Source organism: Mytilus edulis, chromosome 10 (genome assembly GCF_963676685.1).
Source record: "Mytilus edulis chromosome 10, xbMytEdul2.2, whole genome shotgun sequence".
NCBI lineage: Eukaryota > Metazoa > Mollusca > Bivalvia > Mytilida > Mytilidae > Mytilus > Mytilus edulis.
In genome coordinates, this window is record NC_092353.1 from 51,982,540 (window position 1) to 52,005,709 (window position 23,170).

Sequence of the window (23,170 nt, forward strand, 5' to 3'; positions counted from 1 at the left end):
GTTTTAATGTAACTTTATGCAAATGCAAAGCACAATATATTGTTCTGTTATTTCAGCCATTTTTTAAGCAGTCTTTATTGGTTTTTTTTACTATAATATATCTATTTTAATGTTTTGTTTGAGGTTCCTTGATATCAGATTTGCTGTTCTACAGATGTAACCAGTAAATTCTGAAAAAATAGATATAAATGTTTAAATGAGATTTATTTTTCATCTCTGAGATAATTCAATCGAGACTTGGTTCTTTTATCCTAGACTAGGGCATCAGGGTATATTTTTTTTTCAAAAAGGAGAGTTCTCTTGATGTTGTCTTTTGGGAAAACACTTATGTAAATATTACTTGCAGCAAGACTCACTGTTACTGAAATGACACATAATTTGAAATGCCGTTCAGTTAATAGACAATGTTTAATAATCCGTTTTGTGTTATTTTCAGACATACAGAATGGGTTTCTACTGGAAACTGCCAAGAGAGAATGGTACTGTTCAGCAGAGTCAGATGAGGAGAGATATAATTGGATACAGTTGGTACAACAAACAATCAGAACAGCTATTTAATAGGACCGCAGTAACTAACCACAGAATATATAATTTAGAAAGTTTGTGAGAGAACAGCTATTTAATAGGACCGCAGTAACTAAGTACAGAATATATCAATAGAGAAAAATCATTTAGACAGTGTGCTATTGGAACTTAATTAAATTTGGAATTTTTAATTGATATTGGTATTTGTTTGTATAAGATATGGTAATTGATTTCATTGTATGGTAAATCCAATGGTGTAACTTTGATTCAAAGAGTTGGATGAGTGCACTGTCCTCAGACACTGCCTTAAATTTTGAAGGGGTATTTCAAGATGAACAAGAAAAAAACAATGTAAATTAGCTTTGTTAATGTAAATTTGACCACAAATTAAATATTATATTAAGAAAAGGACATTTTAAGTTACGAAAGCTTCCAAAAAATAATGCAGACAGATTTATTTAAAAACCGAGTTTGAATTAGTTATAATTAAATGCAGTTGAAACAAACTAATGATTTATGAGGTTATGTATTAATTCAAAGCTATTTTTGCTAAAAATTAAAAAATTTTGTGCTACAATAATTATTGCCATCAAATTTGTTATTGGCTACTAAGCTAATTTCAGAAGTTGATGATAGAGAAGTTTCAATAGATAAAGTGTCCACCAACGCACAGTTTCTAGAGTAACCATTATTGAATAACAGAAAGGAATTGTTTTTGATAGAAAGGCATATAGATTTTATAATCAAATTTTTCACATACGGTAGATATGTATAGCTAGTATTAATTGATAAATAGAAAGAGAGAGTTTGGCTATATTTCTATACAATTTTTATATAATTAGATTTTGATATGATATTTATGAAAGCTTTTTTTTTGATAAATAAATGCGGAAAATCATTTGTTACGTCAATAGAGGTCAAGGTTATGATTATATTCAAGGTCTTTGATAAAGCTTTTGAAGTAGTCACTGGATATGCTTTCCAGTTTTTATTATTTTTTGTTAAGTATGCCAAGGGTTTGAATGAAAGAAGATAGATATAATATGTCAAACCTTTGAACAGAATTTAAATTTCAAAGTTGTAATGAATGGTACCATTAGTACATATTGTTATAATTGGTTTTTAAAAGATTAATTGAAAGATGTAATTTAAATTTCAATGACTCATGTAACTTGGTGTTATAACAACTGCAGCATACAAACATTCTCTTCAATTTTTCCAGACAGGGCTTTTAAAGAGTAGAATCAAAGCCATTGACGTCATTAAGTATGTAGTAAGGTTTTGAATTTAACTCCCCTTAAATTAATGAGTTTAAATAGCATTGGATGTGTTTTTGAGCCTCCTTTTCCCTTCATACAAGCCTCGTTAATGTCAGAATTTGAATAATGTAAATTTTACAATTTGAAGTCGTACATGTATTGTTGATTTGTGTCAAGTCATTTCTTAAGATATGGCGGCAAATTATAAAAGAAAAGAAAAGACCTTATCTTGATTTCATTAAAAACCTTTTAGTTTGAAATGTAAATTTGTAAATCAAAGATTCAAGTGATAAACTTTTAAAAAACATTTTGATGATAATGAGTATGACTATCTATTATGCTAGGAGTCAAAATATGTTTTTCAAGTTTTAAACTAGGTTAATAGAAAAATGTTCTTAAAATGTTTATGCCTCTCCTTCAATAGTATACACCTATTGACTGGGTGTGAGGGTAATAGCAAGTTTGTTGTCCCTGAGGTACCAACTATTGCTCGAGGCAAAGCCGAGAGCAATAGTTGGTATGCGAAGGGACAACAAACTTGCTATTACCTGCACAACCAGTCATTAGGTGTTTTATTATACTGAACAACACAGCCATTAAGTGTTTTTATATACCAAATAACTAATTTTCTAAAAGTGTATATACCTTATCTGAAAGAAAGAAAAAATGTGACATAACTTTACATGCACATGATGAACTTTACTTTTTTTATAATTCGTCTTGTATTTATAAATATTTCATTAATTTCAATCAAGACTACAAATATTTGTGTTAAACTTTCCGTGCTTATTATAAATCCTAGTTAAAGTACACCAAACGCAAATTCACTTTTAATATACGGAGAGCGAACCCATATTATGAATAAGGTACTATATTTTAGATCTTTTAAAAAATTTCCATGAAGATTTTCTTTCTCTTTTATAATTGCTTCTTGTAAGTGAAATTACAATCAAAACAAACAGATTCCACCGTTTACAATATAAGAGTGAGTTTGACGTTGCAAAGCATACGTAACCAAGCAGAGTAGTCAATGACATCATTATCGTCCAATGAAAAATAAGCATGGAAAAGTACGGGAAAGATGATTATGAAACTATTAACCGGGGCAATAGTCTTTGAAACTATTAACTGGCAAATTGTCTTTAGAATGAAATAGCACAACTATTTCATTTATTTTATATAGGAAAAAAACTCTTGAAGTATAATAATAGGGGATATTATTTGTTTTGGTCTGTGGGTTTGTTTATTTTTTATCTAACTTTATGAGGTTAAAATTTTGGTTTTAGACCATAAAGTTTTGGTTATGTCAAACTGAAACTTACTCCACATGTTCATAAAGATGTGAACTTAAAATATATGATTAAAGCAGGGTTTTAACCTAAATTTTACAGTTCATTAAACATTGAAATATGATAGTGTGAACAGGGCTTGTTTTGCCATTGACATGTATTTTTGTAGAGAAAATTAATTGAACTTGTGATAAGTTGGTGTGCTGAAAGAAAGCATAATGAAAATAAGTTGTGTAATTATTTTAAGATTGTATATTTTTTGTTAAGATTTATTTGTTGAGATATATAAACAGTGATTTCTGTGATAATCATTTTAAGAAAATCTTGTTGAGGGCTTTTTATATAATTTTATAGTTTAAATCAGTAAATTATTTGTTAAGTTTTTCTTTTTTCCCTTGTCAGTGCTTTCATCCTGTTTTCTGTCATAATACAATAATTGTTGTTTCTTGTTTATAATGCTAGCATAATCATTTGTAATGTTCTGTTTACATGTTAGCATAATTTGGACATGCTTGAATGATCTTAGCAATCAATGTGTATTGTATCATATTTTGTTGGATATTTATTTTCTTGTTTGATTTTGTATCTTTTATCTTAACTCTTTCTTTTGTTATTATACAAATTTTTAGATAAAAAGAATGAATCATTTTTAGGTTCAAAACTGATATTCATTTGTACTAAGGCCCTGTATCAAAACAAATTATGTGTGAAGGATTTCCTGAAAATAGAGCAGGTATGAAGGATTTTTTGTTATTTTTAGAACTTTTGCTATATTTAAGGATGTGTACTTCTAGTAAAAGGAGAAAGACATAACAAAATTTGTTTAAGATTACACTTAAATGAATTAATATATGTCCAGGGGCGCATCCAGCCATTTTATAAAAAAGGGGGGGTCCCAACCCAGAGTAAAGGGGGGTTCCAACTATATGCTCTCATTCAAATGCATTGATCGTCCACAAAGAGGGGGGTTTCAACTATATGCTCTCATTCAAATGCATTGATCGTCCAAAAAGAAGGTGTTCCAACCCCCAGAAACTCCACTGGATCCACCACTGTATGTCACTCTTTCCAATCATTCGTCATGGATTAGCTAGGACCCTTCATCTTACCATCATCCCAAATATGCATGAAATATTTGCCACTGACTTCATGCAAAGATATAAATGGCTATTATATCTATCCTTAAAAAAAAAATCAATTGAATCATATAATTGATATTTTTCTCTATCCTTTCTTTTTTATCAATTTTGGCAGCTAAAACAGAAAATAAATTTTGAAGAAGAAAAAAATTAAAAAAAATTCAAGGTATGTTTTTACCATAACTGGTTCTTTTAACTTTTTTGTGAACTTGTGCCATAAAATAAGTAAACTAATTAAATTTTATCTCCTTATCAATTAAGGAAAGGCATTACCAGAAAAATAATGTCCACATTTTCTACAAAATCTAGATATTTATTGATACTTCCTGCTTTTCTTTCAATCATTAAATGTTTCAGCTCACATTACAATCGGCCATGGATAATCAATTCTCTTATTGTTTATTTACTGTATTTGGAAGTAAATGTTACCATAATTAAATCGTACTTGGCAATCAGTGGCTGGAGATTGTGGCCTACATGGGTTTTAGTTGGTTCTATATGGTTTATTGATTTGCTAGATTCTGATCCCTTGTCAAATCTGATTAAGCTAGATCTTGCATGTAATTGAAAATTCAGAATTTTATATGGAAACGTTGGAAGGCAGACATTTTTATTGGCAGGAGTGAATTGGAGTGACTTTTTTATGTTGGTATTTTGTATCTAGTTAGATTACCCAGTATTATAACTGTGTAATGTTAGTATCCACTGTAATTTTAATTCAATTATTTATTTTTTGTTTGTTTCCACGTGTTTTATATTTTGCTTTCTTGACCTTCCGTTTGAAATGTTGTAAACCCAGTTAAAGTTATTGTTATTGGTTTTTTTTTCAATACTGTACAATTTAGTGTATGTAAGTATGTAAGAAAATGTCTGCTAAGTCTTTGACTTAGGTTAGGTATAATTACATTCCAAGTTTGGATTAAGTCTGTGTCTTTTACCAAATTGTCTGATTGTTGTTTGTTAGTTCCAGCAAGCCGTACCCATTGATTCCGGTGTTATAAATCATTACTTGTTAAATTATTTATTTGAATGTTATTTTGGTACTGGTTTGTAAAATTCCTATGTGTAAAATTAGTTTAAATAATAGAAAGTTTGGATATGTTTCTTTGCGCTATCTTGTATTGTTTAATTTCTTTCTCACTTTGAATCAATATTTCTGTCAGAAGGTAAATGTCAAGAACTGTTGCAAATAATAAATTAAACTAGAGTATCTTGCTTGGTAGTAGTTCTCTAATATGGGATCTACTTTTTCCTAGTCAAATCCTATCTTTTTTATTCAATCATGCTACTAAAGACTGCCTTATTTACAATTAAAACCAAGGTTTTTCTATTGGTTGTTAGTCCAAACCAATTTCTTTGACATAATTCATCTTGGTACTTTTTAAATGGATTTTCGTAACTTTTATGCAGGCATTTTTACTGTTCAGGGGAGTATCTTAGCTTATCTGTTCTTTTTTAATTTGGGATTTTTTTTTTATCTTTTATATTTTGGGTATTTAAGTACAATATTTCAGTTAGGATTGGTGTCTGTAGCATGCTGTTAAAGCTTCATATGAAAGTGGTTTAATGAATAGGTATTTCCATTTTGTCTTTTTTTTTGTTGCAGCAAGCTTGCAAATCCCTGTTGCCTAAATCTGTATTAGGTCAACACTTTAAAATAGATTTGAATGTTTTGCGAGGTAAATTAAATGTAAATCTTTCCTTGGTCCTTGATATGTCAAAAAGAAGGTTCAATTCAGTACATATAGATTTTCTCTCCACTTAGAATTTGGCTACTGTGTTATATTTTCGGAAGCATATACTTAACAATTTAAACAGTGCAAATACATTTATTTATTTAACTGAATTAGATAAATATTCTTTGACAAAGACATCTGTAAAAATGAAAGATTTGGATGCCCCCAGCAGGTTAAACTTTGATAAATTAATGTAATTTACTATTCAGCTTTCTGAAGTTGAAGTATTTACTTTCAATGAACTTTTATTTATTCCCTTCAGTTTGCATTTTCAGATTTAGTTTACCGATAGATAGATTATATTTAGGTAGATCTACACAAAATACTTGTATTTTATTTTTCTGATATTTACCTAAGCAGTAGTTTTAATAAGAATTTTTATACATGTATAATGCACTAAACTGTGATAATTTTAACAATTTTATTTAATTATGGAGAATTTTTTTATTATATTTTGTTTAGAATCAGTATTTTATACACCATATATATTGTTAGTGAATAAAAATGTGCTATCACCTATTGGTACTTGTTTTGAACTTAGACAACAGTATACCATAATATGAAGGAAAAAAAAAGGCGTTTAAAATAAGAAGATGAGATATGATTGTCAATGAGACAACACTTCACCAACTGTAGGTCACCATATGGCCTTCAATAATGAGCAAAAGACATACTCCATGGAAATGAACAGATATTTTCCCCAACAAGCAAAAGAAACAAAAGGCATTCAGGAATCAGCATATGACTGTATTCAATGATAGAAAAGTGTTTTTATGCCCCATTTATTGGCATTATGTTTTCTGTTCTGTGTGTCCATTCGTCCATTTGTCCCGCTTCAGGTTAAAGTTTTTGGTTTGAGGTCAGGTTAAATTTTTTGGTCAAGGTACTTTTTGTCGAGCCTGCAACTTTTGTTGCAGAAAGCTCGACATAGGCATAGTGATCTGGCGGTGGCAGCGTTAGCTAACTTCTTAAAAGGTTTATATTTTAGAAGGTGAAGACCTGGATGCTTCATACTTTGAATATAGATGCCTCATGTTACGAAGTTTCCGTCAGTCACATGTCCAATGTCCTTGACCTCATTTTCATGGTTCAGTGACCACTTGAAAAAAAAGTTCAGAATTTTTGTAATGTTGAATTCTCTCTTATTATAAGTTAGGATAGCTATATTTGGTATGTGCGTACCTTGCAAGGTCCTCATGCCCGTCAGACAGTTTTCACTTGACCTCAACCTCATTTCATGGATCAGTGAACAAGGTTAAGTTTTGGTGGTCAAGTCCATATCTCAGATACTATAAGCAATAGGGCTAGTATATTTGGTTTATGGAAGGACTGGAAGGTGTACATGTCCAACTGGCAGGTGTCATCTGACCTTGACCTCATTTTCATGGTTCAGTGGTTATAGTTAAGTTTTTTGTGTTTTGGTCTGTTTTTCTCATACTTTATGCAATAGGTCTACTATATTTGTTGTATGGAATGATAGTAAGGTGTACATGTCTAGCGGGCAGATGTCATCTGACTTTGACCTCATTTTCATGGTTCAGTGGTCAAAGTTAAGTTTTTAAGTTTTGGTCTTTTTATCTAATATTATATGCCAAAGGTCAACTATATTTGGTGTATGAAAATATATTATAATCTTTATGTCAGTCCCGCAGGTTTTATTTGACCATGACCTCAATTGCATGGTTCATTCAGGGTTAAGTTTATGTGTTTTGGTCTATTTTTCTTAAACTAGAAGTAATAGGTCAACTATATTTGTTGTATGGAAGCTTTGTTAGCTGTACATGTCTGCCTGGCATGGTTCATCTGACCTTGACCTCATTTTCATTGTTCATTGTTCTTTGTTTAGCTATCTTGGTTAATGTTAAGTTTATGTGACAGTTGTAATAAAGCTATATACTTAGGACTATCAACATAATATCAATGATTAGTAAAGAAAGTGAGACATTTCAGTGTGTGCACTCTTGTTGATGAAGTTGAAGTCCAATCTACTTGAAACTTAGTACACATGTTCCCTATCACATGATCTTTCTAATTTTAATGCTAAATTAGAGTTTTTACCCCATTTTCACGGTTCACTGAACATAGAAAATGATAGTGCGGATGGGGCATCCGTGTACATGGGACACATTCTTGTTTTATATGTAGCAAGACACTATCTTGATAAAAGACTACCAAATAATTAAAGATCATAAACTTGAATATCAACTATTAAGACAATGGCAAATTTTCTTAACTTTGGTAGGCACACAAACATGCAGCAGGCATAAGCAAGACATTTGTGCAATCAAAACATCATGTTTCAAATTTTATATTGAAAAAAAACAGTCACTTAAGAAGGTACAGTAGACAGGAAATCGCTGGTTTTGGTAAAACAACATTGAAATAGTCCTCTGGAGCCCTATATAGCTTGCTGTTTGGTGTAAACCAAGGCTGTGTGCTGAAGGTTGTACTTTGACCTGTTATGGTTTACCTTTTACACATTGTGATTTGGATGGAGTGTTATCTCATTGGCACTCATATCCATCACATCTTATTTCTCGTTGAAACCCACATTGCTCTCAGTTGCTTAAAAGCTGACAGCAAGCCCAAACATGCAGATATAAAAGCCATACATAATACCTACCCTATAATACCTACAGCTGTACTTCTGAATAGATTGATCAAGGATTTGTATAGTATATAAATCCTTGAATTGATAACAGGATTTTTGAGGTATGTCCAAAGTATTTTAAGAGAATTATAAAACAGAATATTTATAATAAAAAAAACATTTCAAATATAAAAAAGAAGATGTGGTATGATTGCCAATGAGACAACTGTCCACAAGAGACCAAAATGACACAGACATTAACAACCATAGGTCACTGTACGGCCTTCAACAATGAGCAACGTCTGTACCGCATAGTCAGCTATAAAAAGTCCTGTTTGAAACACAACGAAATATGATTACTAATCTCCGAACTGAACTTGAATATACTAGGTTCAATAATATAACTATGTTCATGATAAAAATTGTTATGATTTGAAAGAAAATTCATCACGTTAATAATTTTGCTTTAACAAATAAACCCATAAAATTAATGTTTTAAACTCAGCACTCAGTCCTGTAACCTGGGAACAGTATATCGTTAATATATATGTTCCTGGTGAAACCGACTCCTGGACAAGGATAGTTTTGAATGTCATGATGATATGTCTTTCGGGAAACTAAATTGAACAATCGACTTTCAAAGGGTTCAAATAAACACAGGCTGGTAAATTCACAATAAAATTCTATTTTTATTTTGATTATCTCAATCTTGCAAAAAATAGCCGGCAAATGATGAATGATCATTTCCAATAACTGCCTCTGTATGGCCGCTGTGTCTATGCTTAATATAAACACGATCTCCTTTCTTTAATTCAACCAATACACTAATACTACTTTCTTCGTATGGTCCGTTGTTTGAATATCCCTTTACATACAATGAGTCGTTCTTGTTGAGTTGATAACCGACGACTTTTCCATTGTCCCCATAAATCACACAACTGAAATTATACAATCCATCTCTTTTAGCAGTGAAAATCCCTGTTGATGGGTCGTAGCCTCCACCTCTATTGACCTTTACTCCTTCAAATATCAACACTTTGTTAGAGTTAGATAAAACAAATCTTTTCGACAATGTTGAGAAGAATGCAGGTCTGATCTGTTTATCTGCAATGAAAATGTAATTTTAACAATAAGATTTTGTTGTCAAAATGAGTTGGAACAAGAGCATAGCATATACAGTGTTATTTAAGACTATTGAGTATATATCAAAAGAAAATGTGGTGTCAATGCCTAATGAGACAACTCCCCACAGTCACTAGAGACCAAAATGACGCAGAAATTAACATCTATATGTCACTGTTCGGCCTTCAACAATGAGCAAAAGCCTATACCGCATATAGTCAGCTATAACATGTCTCGAAAGGACAAATGTAAAGTGAGAAAACTAACACCCTAATTTATGTACAAAATAATGAACGAAAAACAAATATCACGGTAACAAATCAACAAACGACATCCTACAAGCTCCTGACGTGGGACATATGTAGATATAAGATGTAGCGGGATTAAAAAAATTCTGAAGCTTATAATATGCTGCAGTGTTTCAATATTGTGTTGTCATAGAGGAATAGTACCAGACAGTATCACGTGATATTAAATATAAGTTTAACTCACCCCAATCTCTACCTCTATTGCTATTAATTCTCATGAGCATTTCCAGAAGATCCTCCGTAACGCATGTTGTTTTTCCTAAAACATACGACAATTTAGTACCAATAATAGATAAGGGCTCGATAAATTTGCCTCTTTATATAGTAATAGTGGGTTTTTTTTCGATTTTTAAAATTTTTTTTGGATGAATTTACAGGAAAATATTCATGTATAAAGCTGAGTATTGGGAACTAGTAACGTCATCTCAATAGTGGTTTTGGACTGGCACATATGTAAGCGATTCAACAATAACTGTGAGGGTTCCAATCATTGCATTTAACGTAATATCTTGATATTGTACTGTTTTAAATAAGACTGCTAATTTTTAAATGCATGTAGAGCAAGACTTTGGTTAACTTGCTTGCTATGTTTGTATATTGTGCAATTCTGTACTTGGGATTACGTCCAATCAAATTCAAATATATTCAGGTTTAACTATGCCTAAATGTCAGTGACGGATCCAGAAATTTTCACAAGTGGGGGCCCACTGACTGACCTAAGAGGGGGCCCGCTCCAGTCACGCTTCAATGATTCCCTATATAAGCAAACAAATTTTTTCCCAAAAAGCCCCCCCCCCCCTAAATCCGCCTCTGAATGTAATGTTTAAATATGTCAATCTTAATAACAAAGCTTGAGTAAACATTTACATAAACAAAACAAGCAAGCCAATCAAAGTTTTACTCCACTAGCATTAGGAAATTAGCTTTAACGGTATTTCAAGAATGATTTTCGTTACCTCTTCGTGCATCACAGGTAGCTGTAACTCTTACGGAAACACCAATAAGAGCAAACAAAACACAAATGAAGCGTAACCATGCCATTTCAGTACGATGTTTTTCGTTTGGCGTGATAAATTGTTTTCAACAGTTGTTTATATATTTTAATAACAATCATTATGATGAGGACCTGATACTTTAATTACACCTTCGCGTGTCTACTTTTATTGGTTTTTGTTCCTCAACTGCACGGCATGTAAAGTGTATGTAGTGTGGTTCCTGACACCAAAACTGTGTGCATGCATAAGTGTACTAAAAGATTAGCTTGTTGAATCATAACTAGTTTATGTAATGGCTTTTTATTTGGGTTTGGCGTGACTTGATTTTCAAAGATACGCTTTCAAACTGACAATCCTGCTTATGGCAAATCATGTATTGAAAGAAAAAAAGTTTTTACTTACAGAGATACGGTATTATTTTGATCGTTTATACATTAATATTGGGGAGGGGTAGCTCCTTTTTAAGATGAACATTCAAGCTTTTTAACTATCGAAACATTATAATAGTGTCTTTTCCTATCAGGCATTATGTGATGCATGGTTGTATGGTTGCATGGCATGCAACAACGAATACATGGGTGTTTTACAATTACAACATGTTGTTAATGATGAATCTTGACAAGAGACAATACGCCAAAGACACCCATAGTCTTCAGCAAAAGACAACTGTTTATATCCTGATTAAAAAGTGGCGCATAGAGGTAACATGCTATACCAATGGTAAGCCTTCTAAATTCAGAAACAAATCCGCAAAACAACAAAAGACCAATACCGACGACACTAGTGGCATGGGATAAATTCACGTTGAAAAGGAAATGGTTTGATTCTTTTCCCAAATACTCAGGTGTACATATATAAGCAACAGCTACACTGAATTATCTATACAAAGACCAATTTACCACACTGTTTAACAGCAACTGTAAACAGTTAACGTTTATTACAGTATAGATGTGTTGAACGGCTCTCTTTAGTGTGATAGTGTCGTTTAAAAAATACAATATGCAGTCAATGGCTATATATTAACAAATTTATGTTCAAAAGAACACTGCTAGTCAGTCTATAAATCAACAACTCCTAAAATTAAGAATGTTATTGTATACAAGTGATGTGTTCCTCAATGGTCAATAAACTGAGCTCGGCTTTTTCAAGTAGAATTTTTTTTTATTTAGTTAGTGTGTAATTTGTATTGGTATAAATCAAAAACGTGTATAACCTGTAGGATTTATTGTACCGGAAGTCAATAAATATTTGGCCGCGCTATATACAGTAGCAGTTTTAGTTTAAAAACAGAATATTTATAATAAAAAAAAAACATTTTCAATATAAAAAAGAAGATGTGGTATGATTGCCAATGAGACAACTGTCCACAAGAGACCAAAATGACACAGACATTAACAACTATAGGTCACCGTACGGCCTTCAACAATGAGCAAAGCCCATACCGCATAGTCAGCTATAAAAGGCCCCAAGTCCTATTTGAAACACAACGAAATATGATTACTAATCTCCCGACTTAAATATACTAGGTTCAGTAATATAACTATGTTCATGATAACAATTGTTATGATTTGAAAGAAAATTCATCACGTTAATAATTTTGCTTTAAAAAATAAACCCATAAAATTAATGTTTTAAACTTTGCAGACTCAGTCCTGTAACCTGGGAACAGTATATCGTTAATATATATGTTCCTGGTGAAACCGACTCCTGATCAAGGATATTTTTGAATGTCATGATATGTCTTTCGGGAAACTGAATTTAAACTCTAAATTGAACATTCGACATTCAAAGGGTTCAAATAAACACAGGCTGGTGTTCACTAGAATGACACAACTAAAATTCTATTTTTATTTTGATTATCTCAATCTTGCAAAAAATAGCCGGCAAATGATGAATGATCATTTCCAATAACTGCCTCTGTCTGGCCGCTGTGTCTACGCTTAATATAAACACGATCTCCTTTCTTTAAATCAAGCAATACACTAATACTACTTGCTTCGTATGGTCCGTTGTTCGAATATCCGCTTACATACAATGAGTCGTTCTTGTTGAGTTGATACCCAACGTCTTTACCACTGTCCCCGTAAATCACACAACTGAAATGATACAATCCATCTCTTTTAGCAGTGAATATCCCGGATGATGGGTCGTAGCCTCCACCTCTATTGACCTTTACTCCATCAAATATCAACACTTTGTTAGAGTTGGATAAAACAACACTTTTCGACAATGTTGAGAAGAATGCAGGTCTAATCTGTTTATCTGCAATGAAAATGTCATGTTTTAACAATAAGATTTAGTTGTCAAGATGAGTTAGAACAAGAGCATAGAGACAGATTTATTAACACCATTGAGTATACTAGTATATTAAAAACAGATGTAGTATGATTGCCAATGAGACAACTCTCCACAATACGGTAGACCAAATGACACAGAAATTAACAACTATAGGTCACAGTACAGCCTTCAACAATGAGCAAAGCCTATATATCGCATATCTATATATTATTAATAGTCAGCTATAAAAGACCCCGAAGTGACAAATGTAAAACGATTCAAACGAGGCAACTAACGCCCTAAATTATGTACAAATGAAAAAAAAGCACAAATTTAACAAACAATGCTACTCGTGCTACTAGTAATATGATGCTAGGTGGTTTTGTTACACTTTTTTTTATACATCTGTACTGCTTACTGACGACTCAGTCCTGGGATTAAATGGCCATTCAGTATGTCAACAAGAAAAAAGAACTAAATTCATTAATATACCCACCAGAACTAGAAATTAAAGAGACCACATACACGGCTTCCTCTGCCTCATTTTTAGACTTATACCTCGAATTTGACATACACAGTCATCTCAGTACCAGAATCTATGACAAACGAGACGATTTTAATTTTGAAATTATCAATTTCCCCCACCTTAGTAGTAATATACCAACTTCACCTGCATATGGAATATACATTTCCCAACTTATTAGGTATTCAAGAGCTTGCAGCTCCTATTCAGACTTTGTAAAACGTCACCAATGTCTGAGCAGAAAATTGATGAACCAGGGGTATGTCAAAGAACGTCTCGTCCTTTTTCTAAAAAAGTTCATCAGAAGATACCCAGAACTTGTTGATAAATATTCCGTATCAACTTCACAAATAATACAAGATGGTCTTGAAGTATAGATTTTGCGTACTGACGTTTGTTATCATCTTAATTACGTATTATAGTATTCTTTTATATGTATTTTTTAGATATTCATTTGAAGTGACTCTGTGGTTACGTAAAACCACATACTTTGAACGGCAAAATTATTTCATTTATTGATATTACTTTTACTTAAGGATCTTGACATACTATGAATGACTAAACTATTTTATTCAATAAGACTACTTTTTCTGTTTAGTCTGTTTTTTATGATATACATTTGACGTGAAACTGTACTTATTATTATTACTTTTACTGTTAAATCTGGTTTTTGTTATATCTACTTTACGCGAGTCTGCATTTATGTATGCCGTCATACGATAAAATTATTTTTATGTCTACCTGTGCGAATTTCAAACGCGAAATTTTACACCAGTAATGAAAACCTTCTATCATTTATGGGTAGACTTTACATAGATAAATTCAGCCGTATTTGACGTGAAACTGTACTTATGTGTCCCGTCATACTTTGAACCACACCATTATTTTATTTATTATTTTTACTGTAAGTCTGTTTTTTTGTTATATCTACTTTACGTGAGTCTGCATTTATGTATGCCGTCATACGACAAAATTATTTTTATGTCTACCTGTGCGAATTTCAAACGCGCAATTTTACACCATTAATGAAAACCTTCTTTCATTTATGGGTAGACTTTACATAGATAAATTCAGCCGTATAAGAAAAGCAAAATGAGAATGTTAAATTTGATGTATGCCTTTTTGTGCTACTTTGTTACATTTGTTGTTTATGTAGTGATATTAAGATGATAACACAATATTGACTGTTGTACCCCTATTTTTGACATTTTTACTCTTTGAGTATGTTTGTTTTGTTCATGCATCGTTGACAATGTAATGGAATTTGATGCGACTGTCATACAAGTGAGAGGTTTAGCTAGCTATAAAACCAGGTTCAATCCACCATTTTCTACATTAGAAAATGCCTGTACCAAGTCAGGAATATGACAGTTGTTATCCATTCGTTTAATGTGTTTGGACTTTTGATTTTGCCTTTTGATTTTTGATTTTCCTTTTTGAATTTTCCTCGGAGTTCAGTATTTTTGTGTTTTTACTTTTTTCATAAGGCCTATCTGGCCTAATTGATTTCTAAAATTATATTTCATTGTTCAACATTTATCATTCATTCGTTTATTGCTTAATTTGTGTGAATTAACAGTAAACGTTTTTCTGCACTTTCATACCACAACAATACTGCCTTACTGTAGTAATATCACTTATATTTATATCCATATATATATAAAATGACTGAATAAATAGTCAACGATTAATCTTACAGGGCGATGGATCATGTAATATGATTCTGTACACTACAAAATATAATATATAACAAGTCAAAAAGGGTACAACATCACCATTATATAACTATAAAATGAACAAATATTAGATATTTCGGATAACAGACGTATATAACAACAAAAATGAAAACGGGAATATTTTTGAAATACCTTTTTCATTTTGAATGCTATAACTGTTTAGATGTTTAGACATATTAAGTAGATGTTCATTTATCTTACCTCCTATACATTTATAGGAATATGATTGGTTAATAGCGACCTCGTGGAGACCGTGTATATTCAATATTAGGTTAATAGGGAGGCGGGGCTTATTTCAATACACGGTTAGTAGTGGATTTACAACTTAGGCATTGTTTGATTATTAAAAAGTATTGAAAGATCTGTTTAATATTGTTATATCAAGGTTGTTGATAATAGATATTTGTCGTTTACATTAGTTTTTTAGTGCAGACCAATTGAAGAAGGTTATTAAAATTGAACACTTGAACACTTTTTATACAGAAATAAGAAGATGTGTTATGATAGCAAATAAGACAAATTTAGTCTAAATTCCACAACTAAAGATAGTCGGTAAGATAAATTCGTTACATAGTGCGCTAGTGACCTAATATGATATACTGTAAATTCAGAAATTATTACGTGCATTTGTTTTTGCGATTTTGTCATTTGAGACTGAAATGCGATTTTATTTTTACGATTTTGAGAAAAATCCTGTTTAATTCATATAAAATGTTTCAAAATGCGAGTTCAAATTATTGCGTTTACAACTCTGTCGCATTTTTCGCAATAATAAAAACCTCGCAATAATTTATGAATTCACAGTATACTGGGTAAGTAAATTTAGACTAAAGATGTCTTATTTGCTATCATATGGAATTTACTGACCCTGTATATATCATATTAGGTCACGAACACACTATGTAACTAATAATCCACTAGAAATTTTTATCAGATGACTTCTGTAGCAGTTATGAGTCTTTGAAGCATGCTCACAAAGGTTCTTTTGTTGATATCATTTTCATACTGGTCAAAACTTTGTTGTGCTTTCACCAGGCTTTGGAGAAGTTATTTTAGAAAAATCAATAAAAAAAATAACACAGAAGTTTACTTTCTAGCTCATCTACTCCAAAGCATCATGTCAGGCATTGTCATTACTTAAAATCATTAAATGTCTACTAATCTGAGAAACAATTTCGACATTAAAACGAACTTTTTTTACTTATGATACTGAGAAGATCCACCACAAAGTAACATTGTCATATATACTAAGAACCATACAAATAGTACGCAAATACATGTTCTCAGATACCATCTCTCGTATAAATAAAATCAATCATGAACAATGGAACCTAATATGTGGGTCTCTCCTACATACAAAATATTTCCAAAATCAAAGATGTGAAACATATTCTATCATAATCATTTGGTTGGCTGTCATTGTGCAACACAGTTAATAGTATATAAAAAAAAAAGAAGATGTGGTATGATTGCCAATGAGACAACTATCCACAAAAGACCAAAATTACACAGACATTAACAACTATATGTCACCGTACAACCCTATGGGAACTAGAGGATCTCGAGAGCCTGTGTCGCTCACCTTGGTATATGGGCAAATCAAACAAAGGACACTCTCCAACACTAGAAGAGAATAGACCTTGACAAAAATCTCTATTTTGTTGATCTTGTTTTACTGATCTTTAAGTCTGTTTAGTTTCATTGACTTGGCCAAGTTTGGTTAAATTTGTCTCAGTAGTTTCAGGAGAACATTTTTGTAAAAGATTACAAAAATTGTCAAAAAATTTACTATGAAGGACAATAATTCCTAAAGGGATTTTTTTGTAGATCTTACTTAGTTAAACAATTTTGCTGTTTACAGTTTATCTCTATCTATTACGATATTCAAGATAATAATCAAAAATTAAAATTTCTATAAAATTACGAATTCTGAGACAACAACCCATCAACAAGGTTGACTGGTGCGTCTATTTGCTTGAAATGCTTTAGTTTCAGAGATAAAAGCCAAAAACTGCTGCATTTTATCCCTATATTCTATTTTTAGTCGTGGCAGCCATCTTTGTTGATGGGCTTTAATCGGATAGATTTTTTTAACTAGATACCCTTAGTTGATTTGGACCAAGTTTGGTTTCATTTGGCCCAGTAGTTTTAGAGAAGATTTTTGTAAAAACTTACAAAAAATTAAGAAAAGGTGTGAAAAGTTGATTTTAAAGAGCAGTAACTCTTGGTGGGGTCAATTGGCCATTTTGGTCATGTTTGACTTATTTGTAGATCTTACTTTGCTGATCAATCTTGCTGTGTACAGTTTATCTCTATCTATCATAATATTTAAGACAATAACCAAAAACTGCAAAATTTCCTTAAGATTAGCAATTTAGGGGCAGCAACCCAACAACAGGTTGTCTGCGTCTGACAATTTTAAGGCAGTTAGATCTTGTTCTGATGAACATTTTACCCTCATGGCAGATTTGCGCCAAATGCTTCAGTTTAAGAGCTATAAGCCCAAAACTGTAATTTACCCCCATGTTCTACTTTAAGCATTGGCGGCCATCTTGTCTGGTTGATGGGCGGGGTCATCGGATACATTTTTTAAAACTAGATACCCTATAAAGGATGATTTAGGCCAAGTTTGGTTTCATTTGACCCGGTAGTTTCGGAGGAGAAGATTTTTCTAAAAGTTAATGGGCGACGACGACGACAGACAACGACGGACGACTGACGCCGAGTGATGAGAAAAGCTTACTTGGCCCTTTGGGAAATCCTTTTGTCAGAAACACTGTAAAACATCCAAACATACTATCCACACTGATCTGTGTCCACACTTGAATCACTATAACGGTGAGGTTGAATTCCATGCAATTTATTCATCATCCACACAGGAACTTGTCTCAGAAAAAAAATCTACGTGACAATTAAAACAATTTATGAAGCCTACAACTTTTCATAGATATACAAATAAATAGATGTAGTATGATTGCCAACTATTCACCAGAAACTAGAGTGACATAAAAGTTAACAACTGTAGGTAACAGTACGGCCTTCAACAATGAGCAAAACTCATACCACATACGGTCAGCTATAGCCTGGAAATGACAAATGTGAAACAATTCAAATTATAAATAGAGATGCTTAGTGTTTGGGCTTACGGCTTAAGAAAACTAAGCTGTAAGTGTAAAAAAAAATAGCAAATTAGCATGTAAGTAAGTGTAAAATTTATGAAATTTACTGTAACAAAGAACCCTACCTTTCTTCTCTTTTAAAGCAATTTCTTGCAAAGAGGTATTGAAACGATTTGAAAGTTCCACAATTTTATCAAACGACGCATTAAATCTGTTCTGTTCTTGGTGAAGAGATGCCTGCATTGTATTCTCTATTTTACGTTCAGCTTCACTTAATTCTTGTATTTTAGAAGAAAACGAATCCAACAGCGTGTTAATTTTTTTTTCGTACATCTCAGTTTTATTTTCAGACTGCAGTTTAAAATTGTCTATTGTTTCAAGGAAAGACTCTTTAAACCGCGTTTGGTCCTGAAGATGTGATTCAACAAATGTTTCTGTTTTTTTCTTCTGCTCGACCACTTTATCCAGACTGGAAGAAATAGATTCTTCCCATAGCTTCATCTTTTCCGCATACACTTTCATTTTATTTTCAATGCTAGAAGAAAATGATTCTTCCCATAGGTTCATCTTTTCAGTGTATACTTCCATTTTATGTTCCAAGCGCACAAGTTTTTCTAGCACCTTTTCTTCAAAATCAAACTTTGAACAGGCCGATAATAAGGAACCGGACTCTGAACCAATCGAGCTGGCTAAAGTCACAAATATTGATAAAATTAAGCATACGAATTGAAAGAAAATCATTTTGGATGTTCTTGCGATCTACACTTTACAGAAAATAAAATGTGCACTTAAACCATAAGATAACTTTGTTCTTCATATAAAGACGTAAGTCGATTTCCGAGGTGTCAAAGTTTTCAAATAAGTGTTTTATATAAGGAGGGTTACGTATCTAGTTCGATTCGAAACTGCACTTGACCTTATAACAGATGTATTATGAGACATTAAAATTAAATACGTAGATATAGGAAGATTTGGTATGAGTGCCAATGAGACAACTCTCCATGCAAGTCACAATTTACAAAAGTAACTACCATAGGTCAAAGTACAGTCTTCAACACGGAGCCTTGGCTTACACCGAACAGCAAGCTATATAGGTCCCCAATAATGACTAGTGTAAAACCATTTAAACGGGAAAACCAATGGTCTAATCTAAATAAAAAACGAGAAACGAGAAACAATTATGAACCACATCAACAAACGACAACTACTGAACATAAGGTTCCTGACTTAGAACAGGTGCAAACTAATGCGGCGGGTTTAAACGTTTTAATAGGTACCAACCTTCACCCTAGCCTGAAACAATAGTGTAACATCACAACATAGAGAGACACCATAAAATAGCAATTGAAATGAATTAACTCAAACAAAAAATATATTAACACAAGTGAACATACACTGAACGAATAAATTTAATTTATGACACAATGAAAATACAAAATCAATCAAATAAGGGGTGTGATGTAAAACAATTTCAGAAAGACAATCATAACCTTGAACAAAATGCCGCCAAATAGAATAATGTACACAGGTAAATGAAAATAATCAATTTGACAATTTATCCATTTCCCACCATTTAGCGTCCGTCCATTTATGTAAGAAAAAAAACATAACTAGTGATGCAAGCTGTTTAGTCTACTATCGAACCAATCCTTGTACAAATCATACTGTTATATATATATAAGTCTACTATCGGACGAAATGATGCTGTTAAATCGAATGTTGGACCAATGTTTTATACAATGTGGTTTTTAATCTACTATAGGAACAATGCTTGAAAAAAAAATCATGCGGTTAAATCTTCAATCGGACAATTGTTTGTACAAATGATGTGATTAAATCAACTTATTAGTGGAAGTTGTGGTGCAGGCTGTCTCCTCTTTACGATTTCTGGAACAGGACTGGCTTGCTCAAAACTATGGCTAAATTTAGCTATTGGTTAGCTTATCCAATGGATAATTATATATACAGTGGTCTACTATCCTTTAGCTATTTTTCAATTTTATAAACACATGAAACCATAACGCAAATACAAATACAGGTTTATCAGACTTTGACGTAAATGTCTAAAAAAAACTTAATTAAATCATACATTGCTTTACATTTATACAAGAATACTTTGTTTTGTTGCAGCATTAATCAATCAAAGATTTCCTTTTTTGATACAAAATTATAAAAGTGAAAATCTACTTTCATGTACTAGAGTATCATACAACTTTATTTTCAAATCATGACATTTTTCAATATTACTTATAATAGGCTACAAAATACATGAAACTGATTACGACTGGAACTGGAAATATTTAGGATCGGGCCATCATCATCCAAAGCGATTGAACCAAATATAAGGAGGTTGCGTTCAAAAGAAACACAATACTTCTAACTATATTTGATTACTTTATTTTAGGATTTTATTCTTGCAAAAAATACCCGCCAAATGATGAATGATCACTACCAATTACTTTATCGGTGTTGCCGCTGTGTCTATGTTGGATATAAACCCGATCTCCTTTCTTTAATTCCATCAATACACTGAGAGTACTGGCTTCGTATGCTCCGTTATTTGAGTACCCCTTCACGCATAAAGATTCGTTCTTGTTGAGCTGGTAACCAACATCATCTCCCCTGTCCCCATAAATCACACAACTAAAATGATACAATCCGTCCCTCGTAGCAGTGAAGATACCAGTTGATAGATCATATCCTCTACCTCTATTCACCCGTACATCTTCAAATTTTAGCACCTTGTTTGAATCGGACAAAGAGACACTGCCTTTTAATGAAGCGAAGAAAGCAGGTTTTATCTTTTCATCTGCAATAGAATTAATTAATTTTTCATGCTTAAAGTTAGCGTATGTAATGTAAAATAAGTTAAAGCATTGGTAAGAAAGTAAATCGAAACTTTGCTAAAATTAATATTAATTGTTTATTTTATTCCGCTTGTCAATTCTTATCAGAGTTATCAATATATCTGTCCTTTCAATGCAAGAGAGCAAACATAATCAGAAGAATGGACAGTCAGACGTTTTAGGCAGCAACCATTTGATTTTCTGGGGGGGGGGGGGGGGGGGGGGGGGGGCTATGGTTTTTTTTGGAAAAAAAAGTTTGTTTCCAGTTTTTGGAGAAAAAAATAATTTGTTTTTGATTCTGAGAAAAAAAAATTGTTTGTTTCACCCTCAGCTGCCACTTTATGTAATGCTAAAATTGAAAAAAAAAAATTGTCCAGAAAAAAAAACCATAGCACCCCCCCCCCCCCCCCCCCCAGAAAATCAAATGGTTGCTGCCTTACATCAAGCGGGAAAACGGGTTAGTCACGAAAATTTCATATCGAAAACCAGATCAATTAAGGTTATTTTGAAACCTCAATGGTATTTTTTTTTCACATTTTAAGAGTAGCCGTGTAATTTGAAATACAAATGGAAATGCCTTCTTGTTAGGATACCCGAAACTTCAGCAACAACGAGTTATCATTATATTGTGCATGGCTTCTGCAAAGTCATAAGGTGAAACGCGAATGGTTTTTGGCTTTGCATTTTCGCATTCGCAATTACCTCGACTGAGATGGACGCAATACCGCGTATAGGCGACAATTTCCGCCATGCTTAAGAAGTATGGTAGGTTTTAGTTTGTAACCCGGATTTGTTTTCTATTAATCAATTTATGACATTTGAAATAGTGTTGCCTTTATTTATAAGCTAACATGCGTTTTGAATTGATCTGATCTTCAAGAAATTCATCTATGTCTAAATTTCAACCTTTCCAAAATATCAGTTTATATGATGATCCTGTTTATATGTGTCAAATGTTTTAATAGAAATAATATAGTCACTGACAATATCATATGACTGTAAACAATTAACTTACCACTCCCACTATTCCGACTATTAATTCTGATTAGCATTTCCAGAAGATCTTCCGTAACGCATGTTGTTTTTCCTAAAAAAAAAAGAGTTCTTTTCGTGATTTATCCTGATTTCCTTGATCATGAAGGCTGCTTTTAAAAGGAAGTGATTAAACCTAGGGTTACATGTGGTTAAGTTGAAGTCATCCCTTCGAAAGTTTTGCAGATGTCTTTGCGAGTGTGTTACAGATTACCACGACAAAAATCTTTCCTACGTATTGACGATGAGATTTATCTACGACATTGTGCTTACCATGATAAACACAACGGACGCCATTAGTAAAGCAGGATCTACTACCTTTGCTCAAGCATCTGAGAACACTCTAATCTTTTTGAGGGGTTCCTGTTGCTTAGTCCTTATATTCTATGGAGTGTTTTGTCGACTTGTTTGTCTTTTGGTCGTCTTTCGTTCTTATCGAATTTTCAATTGCGTATTATTCACTTTTTCTCTAATTTTCAATTAAACAAAGTAAGAAACAAATTGTGTCATTAAGATTTAACATTTAACAATGGATGAGACAAAAATTTATCGAAAGCAATATTCACGTGACCTCTTTGTGTATTACAAGAAGCTCCAACTCCTAAGGAAACACCAGTAAGAGCAAACAAAACAAAGATGAAGCTTGAACATGCCATTCCAATTGATAGTCTACA

General features: G+C 32.4%; 4 protein-coding genes across 4 annotated transcripts in view; 1 reads left to right on the forward strand and 3 right to left on the reverse strand.

Moving 5' to 3' along the window:
• Nucleotides 1–2,004, forward strand: part of LOC139491453 (epithelial cell-transforming sequence 2 oncogene-like) — a 78,576-nt gene extending 76,572 nt beyond the window's left edge. Inside the window, exon 25 of the mRNA XM_071279155.1 lies at nucleotides 437–2,004. Coding sequence (XP_071135256.1) covers nucleotides 437–558 — 122 coding nt within the window. The 3' untranslated portion in view covers nucleotides 559–2,004. The remainder of the gene's footprint in view (nucleotides 1–436) is intronic.
• Nucleotides 2,005–9,214: 7,210 nt separating this feature from the next.
• On the reverse strand, nucleotides 9,215–11,320 carry LOC139491455 (complement C1q-like protein 3). Its single transcript, XM_071279157.1, has 3 exons — nucleotides 10,925–11,320; nucleotides 10,153–10,227; nucleotides 9,215–9,642 (listed from the first exon to the last, which is right to left on the reverse strand). The coding sequence occupies exons 1-3, from the start codon at nucleotides 11,007–11,009 to the stop codon at nucleotides 9,242–9,244; spliced, it is 561 nt and encodes a 186-aa protein (XP_071135258.1). The 5' UTR covers nucleotides 11,010–11,320; the 3' UTR covers nucleotides 9,215–9,241.
• Nucleotides 11,321–12,797: 1,477 nt separating this feature from the next.
• Nucleotides 12,798–19,482, reverse strand: LOC139491454 (repetitive organellar protein-like). The gene is made up of 2 exons (XM_071279156.1): nucleotides 18,744–19,482; nucleotides 12,798–13,225 (listed from the first exon to the last, which is right to left on the reverse strand). Exons 1-2 carry the CDS (start codon nucleotides 19,357–19,359, stop codon nucleotides 12,825–12,827), a joined length of 1,017 nt encoding a protein of 338 aa, XP_071135257.1. The 5' UTR covers nucleotides 19,360–19,482; the 3' UTR covers nucleotides 12,798–12,824.
• Nucleotides 19,483–21,001: 1,519 nt separating this feature from the next.
• Nucleotides 21,002–23,170, reverse strand: LOC139491456 (complement C1q-like protein 3). Its single transcript, XM_071279158.1, has 3 exons — nucleotides 23,068–23,170; nucleotides 22,480–22,551; nucleotides 21,002–21,427 (listed from the first exon to the last, which is right to left on the reverse strand). The coding sequence occupies exons 1-3, from the start codon at nucleotides 23,150–23,152 to the stop codon at nucleotides 21,027–21,029; spliced, it is 558 nt and encodes a 185-aa protein (XP_071135259.1). The 5' UTR covers nucleotides 23,153–23,170; the 3' UTR covers nucleotides 21,002–21,026.